Source organism: Pavona decussata, unplaced genomic scaffold, assembly GCF_977016875.1.
Source record: "Pavona decussata unplaced genomic scaffold, jaPavDecu1.1 SCAFFOLD_127, whole genome shotgun sequence".
Taxonomy (NCBI): domain Eukaryota; kingdom Metazoa; phylum Cnidaria; class Anthozoa; order Scleractinia; family Agariciidae; genus Pavona; species Pavona decussata.
The window spans coordinates 111,755-129,307 of record NW_028145541.1 but is presented as its reverse complement, the minus strand read 5'-3'; the positions used below and the strand labels follow the sequence as shown (position 1 = coordinate 129,307).

The 17,553-nt window shown below is 37.8% G+C and overlaps 1 protein-coding gene across 2 annotated transcripts; it reads right to left on the bottom strand.

The window, feature by feature from the left end:
- Positions 1–5,887: 5,887 nt before the first annotated feature.
- LOC146469023 (uncharacterized) lies at positions 5,888–15,771 on the bottom strand. 2 transcript variants are annotated; one of them, XR_014867283.1, is made up of 8 exons: positions 15,376–15,771; positions 13,405–13,473; positions 11,920–12,124; positions 10,414–10,555; positions 9,777–9,906; positions 8,095–8,153; positions 6,036–7,550; positions 5,888–5,951 (listed from the first exon to the last, which is right to left on the bottom strand). XR_014867283.1 is itself a non-coding variant. In XM_085123632.1 (7 exons), the coding sequence occupies exons 1-7, from the start codon at positions 15,605–15,607 to the stop codon at positions 7,524–7,526; spliced, it is 864 nt and encodes a 287-aa protein (XP_084979758.1). In that variant the 5' UTR covers positions 15,608–15,771; the 3' UTR covers positions 5,888–7,523. The 2 variants fall into 2 exon arrangements, 1 of the variants encoding a protein (XP_084979758.1); XM_085123632.1 differs by having other exon boundaries at positions 5,888–7,550.
- Between the last annotated feature and the right edge of the window lie 1,782 nt (positions 15,772–17,553).

Here is a 17,553-nt window from a genome sequence, read left to right as displayed (position 1 = left end):
CCAGGTAATATTGTAAACGTGTTTTTAGTTCTTAGTTTTTTGTATTTAATTATTTGTATTTGGATTAAAATATTACAGTTGTTGAGCCTATTAACTACATTAACCCTATGCCATTCCTCACATTTTTAACCATCATGCAACTGAAGGAATCACAATAAGACTGTGTATTTTCTGAACACTTACATGGCAATAACCTGGTATAACATGTAATTGCTCACGTGACTCGAAGTTTCCACGGCAACACGGTTTAGACAGTAATGTCGTTTTTTTCTGTTTTAGTTTTCAACAAATACCATCAAACGTTGTGACTAGTACAATTCAGGAATATCATTTATTTCACATCAATTCAGTATGACATTTAACATTTAATTGTCCACGTGACTAGATGTTTCCATGCCAACCAGGTTTTGACAGCCGTGATTTTCAAACTTTTGATTTTTGACCTTTTCGCGGTGAAAACGTTTTCGGGTAACCTTGTTTCTTTTAAATTTAACCCCAGTTAGCAACAAACGTTAAACTCTTTCAAATATTTGATGTATTTAGCCGGTTTGACAACTAAAATAAAACTTCGAGGGGTTCTAGACAAACGTCTGTTTGTTTGTTCTTATTTTCTTTGAATGTAATCTCCCGGATATTTTGAAATCTTGTTCAAAACACTCCCCCAACCCCCCGTTACCTAATTTGAGCTCAAGCTGGTCAATGAAACATCAATTGACTTGGACACGATAACTTTTCATGAGCGCTGTCTACGACCATATCATCAGCATTATCGTCGCTATCATCATTATTATTATCATCATTATTATTTTTAATTAATTGAGTATCAGAAAGTGACATAAATTAGAAACTAAACGGCATAAATTGTCAGCCTTGCATGATCAAACATTCGCTGCAGTTCTGTTTAAGACGGCTTAAAATGATTCTGTACAGGTCTTTTTGAAACCATTTTCAAAATAAAAGTTAAGGTGGCTCAAATTTAAGCAGTCATCTCCGATGTCCGCCTGGTTCAGCGTTATTCGACTGACACAGTTGTTTAATCAATTCTATTAAAAAAAAAAAGACTAATTGCCATGTTCCGTTGAAATTGAAAAATTCACAGCCAGTTTTCATATCTCTGTTAAAAGCTTAGGAAATCAGATATATTGGAAACGAAAATCGAAAATTACCCTACTAGTTTTCTGAAATGGCTACAAGTTTATATTTTTTGGCTTCGGAGCCTGAAGCAAATCGAATCGCAATTTAATTCTTTCAAGTTTCATGTTTGTGTCCTAGAAAAAGTCGCTGATCAACTGATCATGCTTCGTTCTCCCTTTGAGAAGGTTGTATATCATTTATATATATTTTCCTCTCGCTGTTCTGAGAGCTTTTCGTATATGACAGAAGGTAAACGGTCTTATATCAGCAAAATTTAGACACTGCCCCTTTCAAAGTAAATTGTTGAACATTTTAAAAGTTCTAACCTATTTTTGCCGGAGTATTTATCCTTGTCCAATAATTCCAGCTTGTTCCCTTGACTTCTTTTCTCTCATTTCTTCTTTCAATTTCCTGAATGAATTTTCCTGAAAATGCAAATGATCAAATTAATTATTCCGCTTAATACGCTATTTCTTTTCTGGCATTCAGTCCGACATATTGCATTCGATTCACAGTTTACGTTTAAGGTGGCTTGTTTTTGAGCTATAATCACTTAAAGCTCAAGCAGTATAAATCTGATCATAACTTGTTTACCAATGATTAGGCATTTCTTTGATAACATTATTGTAGCATCAACTGATAAGTGGCAGAAATAATCTGACAAATTAAAAGTGCTGCACGGGAAGTGCTAGAAACTGCGTTGTGAGCCACCTTAACTGCGATATCATACGTCATAGAGTAGTATCAATAAAGGAAGGCCAGATTTAGAGGTTCTATTTTCAGTCCAGCATCCAGGAAAAAATGCATTAAATCAACCCAAGAACCACAAAATCAGCAAGAAAAAACTACTACTTTGAGAGATCAGCGGCAAAAAATCGAACCGAATGTGAGACTAAGACTCGATCTGCCGCAAAACCTCTTTTGGCCTCCTTTTTTTTTCTCCTTGTCTTTTAGATCAATCGAAAGAAGCGAAGCACCGAAAGCGTTGATCAACACACGCGGAGTGCGCCCGCCGACGATCCGGCGTATTGACAATCAAATTAAATAAGCCAATGTGAAGCCAGAAAAGTATTCTGTAGTTTAGTACCCACCAAGTTTTGTAAAGAAACTGATTGTATCATTTGAAAGTTCTTACCTTTGCAGTTCTGTCTTTAATCAGTGATTCCAGACTGATGCACCTCTATATGATTCCGTTGTCACATTTCCACTTTGACTACTTTAAATTTACTGACGAAGCTTCTCTGAAATAGCAGATTTTCAAATAAATTTTCAATTTCAGCAAAGTTGCAATAAAGCAATATCGATTGCCATTACAGGAAACAAGCAAAAATTTATATATGCATTTAAGAGGACTTCTAATTCTTGTTTCCCTTTTCTATTTATAACCCGCGTTAACAAACAGCATTTAGAAACAACTACCCGTGTATGTAAACTATTTGCAAATTTTGCGCGTCAATGGCTTCAAAAATTAGCATTGTTAACCTACAATTTTGACTAAGCAGAACAGTGTCAACGTTCTTTCAAACGCAGAAATTACAAGGATACACAAAAATGGTATTATATTTTAGGATAGTAGTGTATTTTTTAGAGCAGATGTAAGGATTAAATATCTGTTTTATAAAGACGTTTTCAAGTAACCGACTTTGAGCTAACAACAAGCTAGCGCACGTGTTTTTAAAACTCAGCGCTAAAAAGCACAAACTTAAGCCAGTAATATTTTCAAAGCGGGGCCTACCTTTGTCGCTTGTACAAACTTCTTCCCTTCGTTAATGCCTTCAAATTTCACCATTTTACGCTTTTATTTCAAGGCGACAGCTCAACCGATGTTTCGAAGAGATGACTCAGGAATTCTCGAGATGCTTGTAAAATTAATCATGAATATGAATTAGAAACTGAAGCCAATCGCTGCTAATTACGCAAAATATTTTACGCGCCGTTGTTTGCACGTGCAAAGAGAAAGATACTGCACGCCGTGGTTTGGTTTCCATGCAAAATCAGCATAGATTATTTTGGCGAAAAAGGATGCCTTCATTGTCAAAAACAGGAAAAAAAGAAAAAAACAAATGATTACGTTGGAAAAGGGAGATTTTTTGTTTTGGACGGAGAGTTTGTAGAACGTTTCTCGTCGCACGTATGCTTTTTCGCTGTTTGCAGATAAACATCACTGACATCATGGCGTTAGGGCAGCTTTCCGTTTTGTACACTCTATGACAAGGCCGTACGTAGCTAGCAGGGCGGCAAGGGGGCAGTTAATATTACTTTTAATATTTCCAGTCTCCCGAGCCAGGGGCTCATGTTAAAGACGCTCGACTAAAGAAAGAAAAAAGAAAAACGTTGCTCCCCCCCCCCCCAAAAAAAAAAAAAAAAAAAAATGGAGATTGTTTTAACCTTTTTTTTTCTGAATTCAAGGTCCCACAAGCAGTTAAATTCGACGATAGCGCGACGTCTAAAACGAATTAAATTCGTTTGGTGAATTAAATTCGTCCTAGAAGTTTTATCCGCCTTGGTACGGATAAAAATATCGATAACGCGTCTTCAGTTTAAACGTCGCACTAGCGTCGCGTCTAATGAAATGCATACATTTTCTTAATGTATTTCAAACTATTTTAACGAGCCCACAGCGACCCGTGGCGACCAGAGACACTTCATTTTGGGAAGAGAATTAAATTCGACCGTATTGATTTCGACGCATAAAACCACTCCGCGATTTATGTTGACGGAACGACGAATTTAATGGTATTAAATTCGACTGTAGCGCGACGTATAAACTAGGCCTTAGGTGTAGATAGTTTGAACTTCACTATGATTAGTTTACCTTTGCAACTTTTCTCAACTGATTCTCTAGCGATACCTGTTTAGTGTACTAAAGCCGAGATATGTGTATCAAGTTAAACCTCGGAAATATTGCTGTAAGCTCTAAAAAGACCTGTCGTTTTACACTTAATCGAGATTGATTCTCGTGAAGGATGCTAAAAATAGGATTTCCGAACCTCTAGATTTCAAAGTTTTCGCTTTATTGCTCAAGGACGCTAAAGCGGTTGTTAAGGCAGCTTGAAAATCTGCGAAGCCTGCGAACTCAAGTATCATGATTAAGTATTTTCATAATGAAATGGTAGATGAGTGACGTTGCATTTCCTTACACCAACTTTTCATTTTTCAACCACCAACCATAATTACGTCAGCCATCATGATTAACGTTTTGTTAAATTTTCTGCGGAACATGATCTGGACCGTCTTTGGTTTATACGGCTCTCCCCAAAATTTCTTCGCCCCCCCCCCCCCCCCCTTTCTGGATTTTTTGGATCTGCCCCTGCCAACTCCTCTATGGCATGGTGACTTAAATGGGCAGTCGACAATGGCGAGATGTACTTAAAAAATACCCTAGCAAAATACCCAGATACGTAAAAACCTGGGTCAGTACAACGCAACAAATGTACAGAACTTCTTTTAAAAGTCATTCAAGTTTATGTTTGTCAGAGATCCTTTCTAACGTTTATTATCAGCTTACAATTAAGGATAAATTTATTGCTGTGAGACCTGTGGACCACCGCTATGTCGAAACATATGGAAGGAAAATTATCGCGAAGTTTCGTCCGAAAGCTACCCAGAAATCCCTGCATGCCGGTCACCTTTAGAGAATTAATAGAGTACATCTTGAAAGAAGGAGTTTCCCAAGGTCTTAATTGGCAATGGAACACCTATGAGGACCAGTGCAGGTCTTGTTGTGTACACTACGACTTCAATATTAAAGTTCGAATGAGGCCTTTAACTACTGTTATATTGAAAGTTAAAAATCCAAGCTTTCGCCGGATCAACGGCATCATCAGGGATAAGAAAAATATTCCACCTAAAGCTTTTTTTAACCTTTAATTTTAACAGTAGTTAAAGGCCTCACTCGAACTCCAAAATTGCTTTTTTCAAAATGTTACTGAAGGACAATATACAAAGACTACGACCTCACTTCACGTGCAATTTTGACCAGTCCCAGTTTCTACTCGTTTACAGGAAGTCTGTAAAATGCCTGGGTGTAGACTAATATCCCACCCCAGGAAAGGACAATGTTGGAAAAATGCCCCACTAATTCCCGGGGGAGGGTGTACTACTGGAATTGTGCAAACTTTGCTGCCCATACTTAATATGCTCAATAGCTGACAAGGAAATGTTTTTTTTTTCTTTTTTCTTTATTCTTTTCTAAGGAAGGAACGTTATTACAAAGGAAATACTTTATTATAAAAGTACACTTACTCCCCAAAAAGCTTTGAAGGACCATGTCATGCTATTTTAAGTAACACTTTGAAAAGCCAAAAGTCGCACACACACAAAAAGAAATCTTAAAAATAATGAACCAGTTTTGTTAAAAGTTACTTTACCACGGCACTGAGACAATTTATAAGTGTCTTTCGCCACGGATGGCGAGGATTGAAAGAGATGAAACTTCTCAAATTATAAATAAACCATGAAGAGAAAACAAGGGAATTCACTACCGTGAAGGAGATTTGGAAAGCGATCTTAATTATCATAAAATTTGGTGAACTTTTGCTTTGAATTTCTCCAAGAATTATTAATGTTTTGAGAAGCCATATTAAACACTCGAAAGAGTGTTTCATTGATTTCCAAACATCTCGAAGTTGGTTAACAAAAAAAAAAAAAACCCCCTCGGCTGCGCGTCGTTTTTTCAAACCAGTTCTCGGTGTTTGAAAATTGGATGAAACACTTTTCCTCGTGTTTGATATATTAAAACAATATATCAAACAAAAACAATAAATTGGCCAAGTTTTTTAAGTCCTTCCCTTGTGTTGTGTAAAAATTGATAAAAACTTATGGTTTGTTTTCCCTTTGGTAAAATCACTCAATTTCTTTCTTTGATATTCTCGAAAAAGTTCGTGAACAAGAAAAGATACTTACAGTTTTGGCCAACAAGATAATTGTACTTATGACATTGGCCCTTTAAAATTATTGATGAAGCACTACCAGCTAGTTCTCTATATTTTACTTCAGAAATGAGAATTTTTACCCATTAAACCACAACTTTGTAGCTTCCCTATACAGATGTCACGCCGTCTTTTGGTCTGTCACGCTATGCTTCATTCTTTTTCAAAGGGGCGATTGCTTGATTATAAGAACGGACTTACACGTGACGACGACGAATTCATCTCAAAGGGAATTACTGAGAACTTAGTTTAAAACTCGTTCACAAAATGTCGTGTTTTCGTTGGGTATACGTCTTTAGCGACCTAACTTAAAGGGAAGTATCACGTGGATTTGATGTCATTTCAAAACCCAACAGTTTTTCTGTCGACAAAAACAAAAAAAAATTGTCTAGTTGTGTTATAACTTATCACCCCAGTGCAATAAAACTGTCAATTAGTGCCTCTGGCCAGAGACAGAGTAGGTCGGAATAGATTGAAACTTGAAAACTGCTAGGCTAACGTTTTTCAAGTTCTCACATTTTTGTTTCCAAAATACACCAGAACAGATCACGAGTTGTTCCTTTCAAGAAACGAGTTGATCTCTTTCCTGTCGATGTTCTAGAATTATTTTGTAGCTAAGTGAAGGTCTAATTTCACTAATTTTAACAACAGCTCAAAAACCCCATGATACTTCCCCTTTAAGTTTCTGTTTCAGTAATACAAATTTTGAGAAAGGCTGTATAGTATTTATAGATGAAACTATTCCCTTCAATACAAAACCTACCCCCAAGACAATGAAAATACATATAGACTTCAGCAGATTTGAAAACAGGAGAGAAAGTATGTTTATGTGCATCAAAATATCGACGGTTGGAGACTTTCAGAGGATTTTTAATGAATATTACTATCCTTGCTTTTTCTTCAACTCTCAATAAGATGCGCTCTGAGGATACAATTGCACTATCTACCTCTGAAAACGGATGTTTTTATCGGGTTTTCACTTTTACTCGGTTCGACCTACCTACAAAGAGCGAATAAAAATTGATGCACAGTACAAACTGCTTGTAAAAACGGCTTTTATAAGAATAAAATTTGTACTAACTACCTTGGAGATACATGCTTTTTCAAACTTAACTCGATTGCTTTTTATGCGCGACTCGCGAAAACGACTCGAGTTTAGCAAATGATAGAAATCTTTCCCATTATAATACAAGATAAAAAGCAAGAGATAGCAACAGATTAAAAGGGAAAAAAGTAATGTATACTGCAAAACAACAACAACAAAAACAAAAAACAAACTAACAAACAAACAACAACAAAAAACAAAAAAAATAATAAAAACAAAAACGTATAAAGACGATAGCTTTACATTCATAATCCTCGCTCAAACACAATGACCATTCGAGTAACAACTATTTAAAAAAAGCCTCAAGCCGATTCGCTTACACTGTCGTATTTGGTATAAACAACTGCGTGTATTCACATAATTTCCAAATAGGAATGCATCTGAAAAGAAAAATAAAACGATAATGACATGAGCGAAATATTTTTCCTGCCAGTTTACAAGAGACAATTCACAGACTTCACAGAACCTAGGATTCATATTGGATTAGTTGACTGTTAATAACTGCGTCACTCACTGAATAATAAACCATTCTCATTCATTCGCCACGCTTAAAATATTCCATCTCATTTATTCCATTGCACATATGCCGCACATTGACATTCCAATCCTAGCAGTATGCAGAATGTTTGTCCCATGAACCTAGTTTAATGGCCTTAGCTCCCACGAGTCTCCTGTAGCTCAGTGGTAGAGCATCTGAACTAGTAATCGTAACGGGTGTTAGGATCGATTCCTGATGGAAACATTCGGATTTACTTTTTCCGAGTATGCCTGTTTCACTCACTGAATAATACGCCATTATCTAAATCATGTATTAAAGAAAACTGTAATATTTTGTGATTTTTTCCCTTTTTTTGTGCCGTATAAGGGTAATCATTAGGAAATCGGACAAATTCGTAGTTTTTAATTGAATACAGCTATACTTACAACAACAAATAGTAGGCCAAGAAACAGGGCTTTGTCCTCTGCAGAAAGACTCTCAGGAACTGCAAGAAAACAATTTTCTACAGTGAGCTCTAATCACTGTGTTATGGGGAAATCAAATTAATCCTTGAAAGTGTTAGAAAATGTTTTCAACTGTCCTAATCAAACTGTTTCTTAATTTGCTTGAAGGGTACCTCTACTCTGATAACAAACTTTGACGTTACATTGCGAGAAACGTCTTAATTCTAAATTTTAGTCTGAAAAGTAGAAATAACATTCCAGAGTGCTAGAATTAGATACGATTATCGTCTATTTTCGCTCTTAAATTTCCCGCGCGCCGCCATTTTGGATTTTGTGATGTCATACGGTTGCCGCCGGAAATTCTTTTGTGTGAAACAATTGAACAACCGTATAAAGTCATGAAATCCAACATGGCGGCGCCCGGGAAATTTAAAACGGCGAAAATGAGCGATAAGCAAATCCTGTTTTTTCCGACACAGAAATATTATTTCCATGTTTTCCAACAAAATGTCAAATGAGATTGTAGTTTCAACAATTTAACGTTAACTTATTTCAACAGTGGAGGTTTCATTTACAGTCAACCCAGGTCACGCGTGAACGATATTTTTGAAATTTGAACGGAGTTTTGAAATTTACATGTCAGTTTTGAAAATCGCCAACGAGATTTCAGAGTTCCCGTATAAATTTCCCTAGCTTATTGACGGTATTAAGCTATGAATTTTTCTTTACATTGCAAAACTGAATATTTCAAGAATAACAATTGTCTCCCAAGTATTTTGAATCTTTTTTTCAGTTAATGCGTCTTTTTCGGAACGATTTCCAGAAAAATGTCCAACATTCCATTCACACGTCGGACATTACAAAGAGAAATTCGAATGTTCATTTCATTCTTGGAAATACTGTTCACGCGTGACCTGGGTTGACTGTAATACTTTAGAAAACTTTAGGACTGGTTCGGTCATCTTCGGATTTCTTCATTAGCAACTGAGGACAATTTCTACATCAAAACCTGCAGCATATATAGGGCAACACAGCTGTTGCACAGGGTGTCCTCTTGGTTATGAAATAGAATCAAAAGGCTCTATAAGCCAACTCGTGAATACGGGGTGACTTAATTGTCTTAATTGTACAGCGCGAATATTTATCTGTTTGCTTTTGTGAGAAATTATTTCAGACAAAAATGTATTTTTGTAGTACACCTCGTTGCAAATTCTAGAAACGGCTCTTTTCTTGAATTTGTAATATCTGTTTCGTTCATCGTTAATACACGCAGAGACAGTTTTAAAATGAAATCGCATCCCACATGAATTGTAATCAGAGCAAACTACAAGAAGCAAATTCTGTTCATTACTTTCGAAACTGCACACGTTTGTGCGTAAGGATGCCACTTTCACTACTACCGAGTTATTTTGAGTACAAACATTTGTTTTCATAATAAACACATTAAAAAGTCAGTCTTTAGGATGATGTAGTTTGGTCCACAACAGGGTCAATCTTGTACCCAGACCCCACAGGCTGTTTGGCCAGCGGTTGGTTGCCTGGAGAGACTCTGGGGAAATTTTTTGATTGGCTGCCCTGTTAACAGCTCTGTCCCCTCCCCCTTCCTCTCCAAATTAAAGTACACCTGAGTTAATTGGCTGTTACACTAATCCTATTAAACTTACATGAGATAGTGACAAAGTCCGGGTCCCCAGAAATACAGCAACTGCAAATGCCCCCACAGCACCCCCGCCAGGTGTGTGTGATCTCACCTACTTGATGGGGGGCTTCAGATTCGTTCCCTTCTTTGATGACCTGAAAGAAAAACGGACTTGGGACTCAGAAGGTTCAATCAAATAATGGTCTGTGTGAAGAGTGCTTCGATCAGCCCTATCAAAGAAAGGTCATGTCAGCTAGTGATTTTTGCCTACTTAAAGCAAAAAGTAAAGTATTCTAATTTGTTTAAATATGTAAATAACAAGTGCTTGTGCAATCATCCTAAGCCAGCTGGCTCATGATAAAGTCCTCGACAATTTAATCCAGATCGAAATTGGAATTTGGAAGCGGTTGGTTTTTGAGGATAAGAGAAAACCAGAGTACCTGGAGAAAAACTTCTTGTAGCAATGACGAGAACCAACATCAAACTCAACCCACATTTGCAGGTAATTTTACGCAAATTGGCAAAGTTGTGCGAACTCATGAAAATAATAAATTGAGTCGTGTTTATGTATATTTTTGGGCATATTAGCTAGATCACAACAACAGAGTGCCTTCAAGGTTGTTGCAAGGTAACATTCCTTGTACTTATAAAAATAATTGTACCTGAAAGACAGCAATGTTATCCCTTGTACACTCACAGGGGTACCCTGAGGGACCTAGCACCTTGTAGATTAGATTTCCTTCATAGTTGTAAATTTCAAAGTAGGTTGAAGGTCCAAGCCAACTGCCACAAGTCTCTCTGGACCTGTGTTGGTGAAAAAATTTCTACATGGTTATTTGACTAAATTATCTGACAATTTTGAATTTAATAATCATTCTGTTAAGGACTGCATGTTTGTCTTGGTTGTAATATAACGCTGGTGTTTGTGGGTACAGTATGCATGTATATGCTTGTTGTCCTCTGTAATGAATAGGGAACTTAAGCAGCGAAAATGCCACTTGAAAATATATATAACTTTATTTCATTTAATGTGCCACTTCACAATTTCGACCTGTTCAACTTCTACAGAAATGGCCAAACTACCCAGAAACCAAAACATTGTTAGGAGTGGCATTCAAGTTAAGAAAGAAAATGAAAAATTCACCATCGTGTGTGCACGTCCTCCACAAAACCTTGAACTTGATCATTTAAATAATGGCAATTTCAGTGGAATCCACAGAGTGGCTCTATAACATCTCCACTGCATGTTTCCAGATTGAATTAGAATTTGGGAATGTTGGTTTTTGTGGAGGGAGGAAAACCGGAGTACCCAGAGAAAAGCCCTTGGAGCAGGGACAAGAACCAACAACAAACTCAACCCACATATGATGCCGAGACCAGGAAGAACCCGGGCCACATCGGTGGGTCAGGCTAGTGCTTCTAATCACCACTGTGCCATCCCTGCTCCTTCCAGACTCCCCCCATTTTATGTTGTTATTGCAGAGGACAGCAAAGAAATGTACCAAAATTTAATATGCATGTCCAGGGCGATTGTTTTTTGCTCAGCCCTCTACGCCTATTGTTTTGCAGCGTTGTTGTTGCCTTCGCCGTTGCTTGAGTTCCCTAATAGCTGTGCAGGCAAGCTAAATGTAATATCATGCATATATACAAGGAAAGATCAGCAAAGTCTGAAGTGTGAAACTTCCATAGGGATGGGGGGGGGGGGGGGATGTCTATTTACAAAGTGTATAAGCTGGAGGGAGGTGCAACAGTCAGATGCCAAGTTGGTAGATCCCTAAAAAGTGCTGTAAGGCTAAAACAGGACCCAGTTTAAAAAAACAAAAATGTCCATTCTCTGTATAAATTCCAAAAAAATCCTGCACCAATATCTTTCCACCCAAAAAGCGTAGACAAGCAAACATCAAGCAGCAAACCCTGATTGCTCATTCCGAAGCCATATATTTTGCACCTTCCTGGCACATACTAATATACCTGAACTGCCCCTCTTGCTGGGGTACAAAATAAGGGAGAAGTGGGAGGGGGTTGTCTATCCCCCTATCTCTTTCCTCTAATTTTCTACTTACTACTGAGTCTCGTCAATTTTAAATGATAAGCTCGCTTCCTTCACTATACACAAAGAAGGATGGGACTCTAACAGCTATCTACCAAAGAAGTGCAAGTTAACTTACGAGTGTTTGATGTGTCCTAGCACTTCACCAGTGGGCATACGGACAGTCATTTGTGGTCCGGCCCAGGGACAGAGAGCAGGACAAGCACAGCTTGCTGGATGTTCAAGCTCCATTATCCAGTTATTTGAGACACTGTTGATGACTTTCATGTAGAAAGGTCGTGACTGCCCCAGAAGAGCTTGAAGCCAGGTGTTCAGGGTCTTGACTATGAAAAATGGATTGAAGATCAGTCAATAATAACCAACAGATAAAGAAGATTAGCATTGGAACCTCTACCTAAACATCCAATTGACCTGTTGTTAATGCAAATCACCTTCTACAACTCTCATGTAAAAAATTTTTCCATTTCCCCACTGTGTTGATATCCCGGGGGGAAGGGGGAATCTCATATGAAAGGGGTGGGGACGTTTGTCGTCTTGCTTAGGGGTGTAAATTTTGGATTTTGGTCTCACTTAAGGTGTTCTTGGCAAAACGCCATTATATTTACCGTGAAGGTCTCGTTTAGGGTTGCACGCGAAAAGTCACTGTATTTTTTATTTGCCTGTGTTTTAAAATGGTCCCTTTTAGGGGTGAAAAATACCTTGGGCCACGCCCAGATTGGTCTCCTTTAGGGGTTTAATTTGAAATTTCCGACAAGCATCCCCTCTCCTTTCACAAAAAAAGTTCCCCTGGCGTTGATATAGTTCCAGAAATGTATTCATGTACACCCCTCTCCCTTCCCCATCACAAGGAGGTGACATTGAAAATTCCAAGGGGCTGAGGGAATCCCCAAAACAAGGTTTCTTATAGAAGAAACGTTTGGGGTGAGATTGGAGAGGCTGAGTGACAGGGGTCAGGGGTAACTCAACAAAGTTTTGAATAGGGAGGCTGAGGATCCCAACATACAAACCCTTGCCTTTTTATATACTATTTTTGACAGAAAATGTAACTCTTTCACATGCCTACAGTAGATCAGAAACACTGCATCTCTTTTAGGTTGGTCTGTTCAAGACTTTTGAAAGATGCCAAAATTACAGTTTTCCTATACCCTTTTCTGTACTTCTGAGCTCATAAAATCCCTACCCTTTTATACCACCATCCTGAAAATGGTACCCCTTTCAGCTGGAGAGTCCCTGTCCCTGTAAAGTCGCTTATAGGGGTACCCCCCTCCAGGCCTGCGCCCCTCTCTACTGACTTAATTATAATTAGTATTTTACTTTTTTTGGTTTTAATAATTTTGTTGCTTTATTAGATGCTACAATCAAGTTTCATTTAAAAACCTTAATCAGACAGTGCCTGACTCTCTCAACTAGATGGAGATATAGAACCAAAAGTAATCAAGACTTAGCTTGCATGTATTAAGTAATGCACTGCCCAATATTATTCACGTGTATTTTCTTTAAATTAAATTCAGAATTTTTTTTTGGGATTGGCCACATTGATTTGAACACAATTTTGAATTAAGAAAATATTACTCTACTAATTCCACTGATTCAAATTACTTACTTTCTTTCACATCGAACAGCTGATTTCCCGTACCATCATCCACAACAAACTCCATGCGATTCCACCAGGCTAGAGTTGGACAGACAATTTAACACTGTCATTATTCTTCTGTCAATTTATTTATTACATAAACTTATTGATATCAGAAAATTAAGTCCGTAAATCCCCAGAGCAACCTGGGAAATGCAAGGGAGTTTAGCAGGATAAGAAACATCATTGACTGACCATCAACAGGGTCCTGGTACCCTAAAAAAAGTCATCTTAATTATAATTCAATCATAAATCATAATTTTTTTCTTCACTTTACATTACTTTTTACTCTTTTGACAAATAATGTATTCAAAACTGACTTTTTTAACGCTTTCAAATAGTAATTCGTTTATGTATGTCCTTAACACCGCCTGCCTAGATTAGCTCGCTATTTGCAGGCGGTGTTTATTTGTAAGTAACGTTTGAAAAACTTAATAAAACTTGAAACTTAATTATTGTTTGGCCTTGCAGGGATGAGATTATTTTATTCCGAGATGAACTAGAAATAAACTTTCTTGTTCAAATTACATGAATTGATGATTTGTTTGTTTCAATTCTGTGGATGGTGAAATTTATATGACTTAATTATATAAAAGTATAAATAATAATTATTGTTAATTAAATACACATGCTTATTTTATATATTCTACTGTTTTCAACCTGGGTCATAACTTTATATTGACTCTAACAACGTTTAAGTGCATGTATACAAGTTACACTGTACACTGCCCTCAAAAGCTTTAGTCAAATATAGGGCAGGATTTGCAACAACTTGACACATTTGTGATTTTTTAAAAATGATGACTCCTTGCAACAATATTGATAACATTGCCATTTACCTGCCAATCCACCTGTCACGATAGCTATACAAATAATCAATTTACACGTAGTTGGTTGTCACCGCATTTATAATAACAATGTGTGTTATAGCTTATTAACTATGACCAAAACAACGTGAAACGTTCGCCATGATAAGACAGCGAACCTCTGCAAATCCAAAGGCGGTAACAAAAATAAAAAATTCAAGCGATAAAAATTATTCTTTTAGAAAGGGATGGCATCGCGGAAATTAAAGTTAATCGAGATGCGTAGTGCTCGAATTTCTTAAATTTACGCGTGAAAGGAATTTTATGTATTTTATAAATCCGAGTCACGGATGTTGCTCTTGACTTCGATTTTTCGTATCTTTAACGTGTTTGGTTTTAAAGGAGACTAAACAGTTGCTGTTTTAGATAAGTAAGATGATTAAATTTGATGATCTAAATACAGCGAGTTGCAACAGAGCATGAACTGCAACACACAAAGGGTTCTTTATGTAAGGTTTCTTCTCGAGATGAGTTTTATAAATTAATAAACGTACGTGCATCGAAAACACTGAAATATTTCGTGGCTTCCGGAGTTAAACTGGCACATTTGCGACTTCAGTTCTCTTTTAAAATTGAAGTTATTAATGCGTGATTCTTGAAGAGGGGGGAACCAAGATTTGTAAGATAAAGGTTGGCTGCTCTCAACTAGGGCGGTCGGTAAACGTAATTCGAGAACCGTATACCGAAGTTTCAATTAATGATCACGCTATGAATGAATTCACGGAAATCAAAACTTTATTTTTGATTTGAGAGCTGAGCTTGGCCTATGTTTGATCTTTTCTCAATCAGTTTCTCTAACCATAAGATCGCTTGTGCACACATGAATAAACGAATTGAATTGAATTGACTAAAATTAATCTCATAAGGCGGTTAGAATTCCCGCGTCGTTGAAAGTAAGGTTGCTGGATTCTGCATGCGGAGCTGAGCTCAACTCGATAGAGGGATAAAAGAACGTGAAACGAATCCAATCCCTTCGACTGGTTTGCAGATTCGGTTATGAATTAACCAGGTTTGGAGCGACAGTTCTTGCACAAAAGATGAACAGGGTTACACAGTGAACAATAAGTAGCCTCACCTTCGTCGTTTCCAACAACCTGATGAGCTACTAACTTGGTTACTCTTTCGAAAACCTCCAGGCCCATTGGAATTGGTGGCACGCCGTTGGCTCCTTGATTTTCCTGAAGGAATACATCGCCATCACCTGAATAAGGTCCGTCATAGCCTCCAATGTACTGAACGGATCCCGAGTATTCCTTCTGCCCGCTCATACCTGGTTGACGCGTAATGCTCGCCATGTTGCGCTGCATTCCAAATCAGAAATCTAAGCTCCTCAACTATATCTGTCACGTTAAATTCAAGTCGGATTTAGTGACCGCGGGACCTGGGAAATCTGATGATTCACGCGGTGGCCTCTTTTTCTCCCAACCGACGCTTTCTACGGTTGACTTCGCAGCCGAATTAAATATGCATTTCAATAAGCAAATTCTTTCGGGACATTTTTGGCGAGGATTTCAAACAAAAAATGATTTGAAAAATTTGCAAGTCAATGAATGTGTCACACCACCCCCAGCCACGAAATTCAGTTGGCGCGACCTCAGGAATGCAAAGCTCGTCGTGAACTCAAGCCATTTTTCCGTTAGGCATTTTTTCATTAAATTCTCCGACTGATGTTTCAAGTAAACACAACTGGCTACAGACCCATTTCCTGGCCTTGATAAACATATTGAACCCGCCCTGGTAGCGTTTAGAAAAGTTTTTTGATGCACACTTCTTTCACGAATGTTCAAAGTAATCGGATCTGGGAAATTATGAATGAATGAAGCATTTCCGGATTCCAATCTCCCTTTCCAGGTCAAAAAGTGAAGTTTCACAACACCAAGGTTCAACAAACAATCTAGCAACCCTCCCCTCCCCCCGACGTTATAGCCCCAAAAACGATTACTTCCGGTTCAGAGCGCTTTCGGCTTTAATAAGCCCCTCCTCTTCTTCTCTTCTTTTTCTTTCTCCACTTTGGCTCAATACTGCTTGAAGTAGAAAATAAAGAAGTCTAAGAAAGATTACGGAAAATGCCATTTAAATGTTTCAATTTAGTATTTATGTGTGTGCAACAGTCATCAAAGATAGAACCCCATTATCAACCCAACCATTCTCAAATTCAATTTAACAGTTAAGTTAACTGTAATCTGTAAGGAGTCTTACTTTTGATATTTTATTATAATTAAACGAATTACATCTTTTCAATCATTTTCTGTACCTTGTTAATAATTTTGGGCCATCAATGCCCTCGGTTTCAAGGTTAGCCTTACAGCTATTTGGATTGTCCAGTGTCCGAACTTCATGTCAAATGTTTATATGTTCAGCTTTTCTTTCCTTTACATTTACCCTGCAACAGAGATTGTTGTTTAGTTTGTTGTATTATAGAAAACTTTTGAAAGCAGAGGTCCACACAACGCAGGAATTAAACTTGCTGGTAATTTTGCCGGATCTCTCTTGTGAAAGACCTCGTGTCAGGCGTCACTTGAACGTGAAAATACAAAACTGAATGCAAGGCTGGCACCACGGCATTGAATCAAAGTTCACGTTAAGTATAGCTCTGGCCCTGAACAAGACTAATTCTATTAGTTGAAATATTGGCCACTAATAAATCTGCCTTTTGTTGTATTATCCTATTGTAAATAGGAAAAAGAAGTTAAATAAAGTTAATAGAATTGAATTGAGAATCCAACACCACCACGGTATTCGTGTCTGTGGAGGGGAGGGTGGGGGAAACTCGGGGGAGAAAAACTGGTTCTCAGGGTCACTTCCCTTTCAAAGTACGTGTACCCAATGACAACCTCGTTCCCAGGAGAGAAAGAGAAAGGACCTGGGAACGAGGTTGCGTCAATGATGGGACGTGACGCAGCGGACAATTGAACAATGTTGCGTAAAATTACAACACTGAACGAAAGCGCGCAGGAAGCTGTGGATGAAGAGTTCGCAAAGAGGCAGATTTAATAGCATCACTCACATCAACCTTATGTTCTTCTTCCACCTTTTGCGCCCATCAATTCGAAACTTCAACCCCCCCACCCCCCTCCCCCCGCGCATTTTAACTTTTGAAAATTTGCTTGTTCAAATCCCCGGCCCACAGGGCCAAAAGCTTACCCTAGTATAAAATGCCTTTCCTCAAAAAACAAATGTTCCAATAAAATTTGGTAATAATGCAGTATTTGGAAACTGGTTCATTTACGTTTAATTTTCTATCCATATCTTG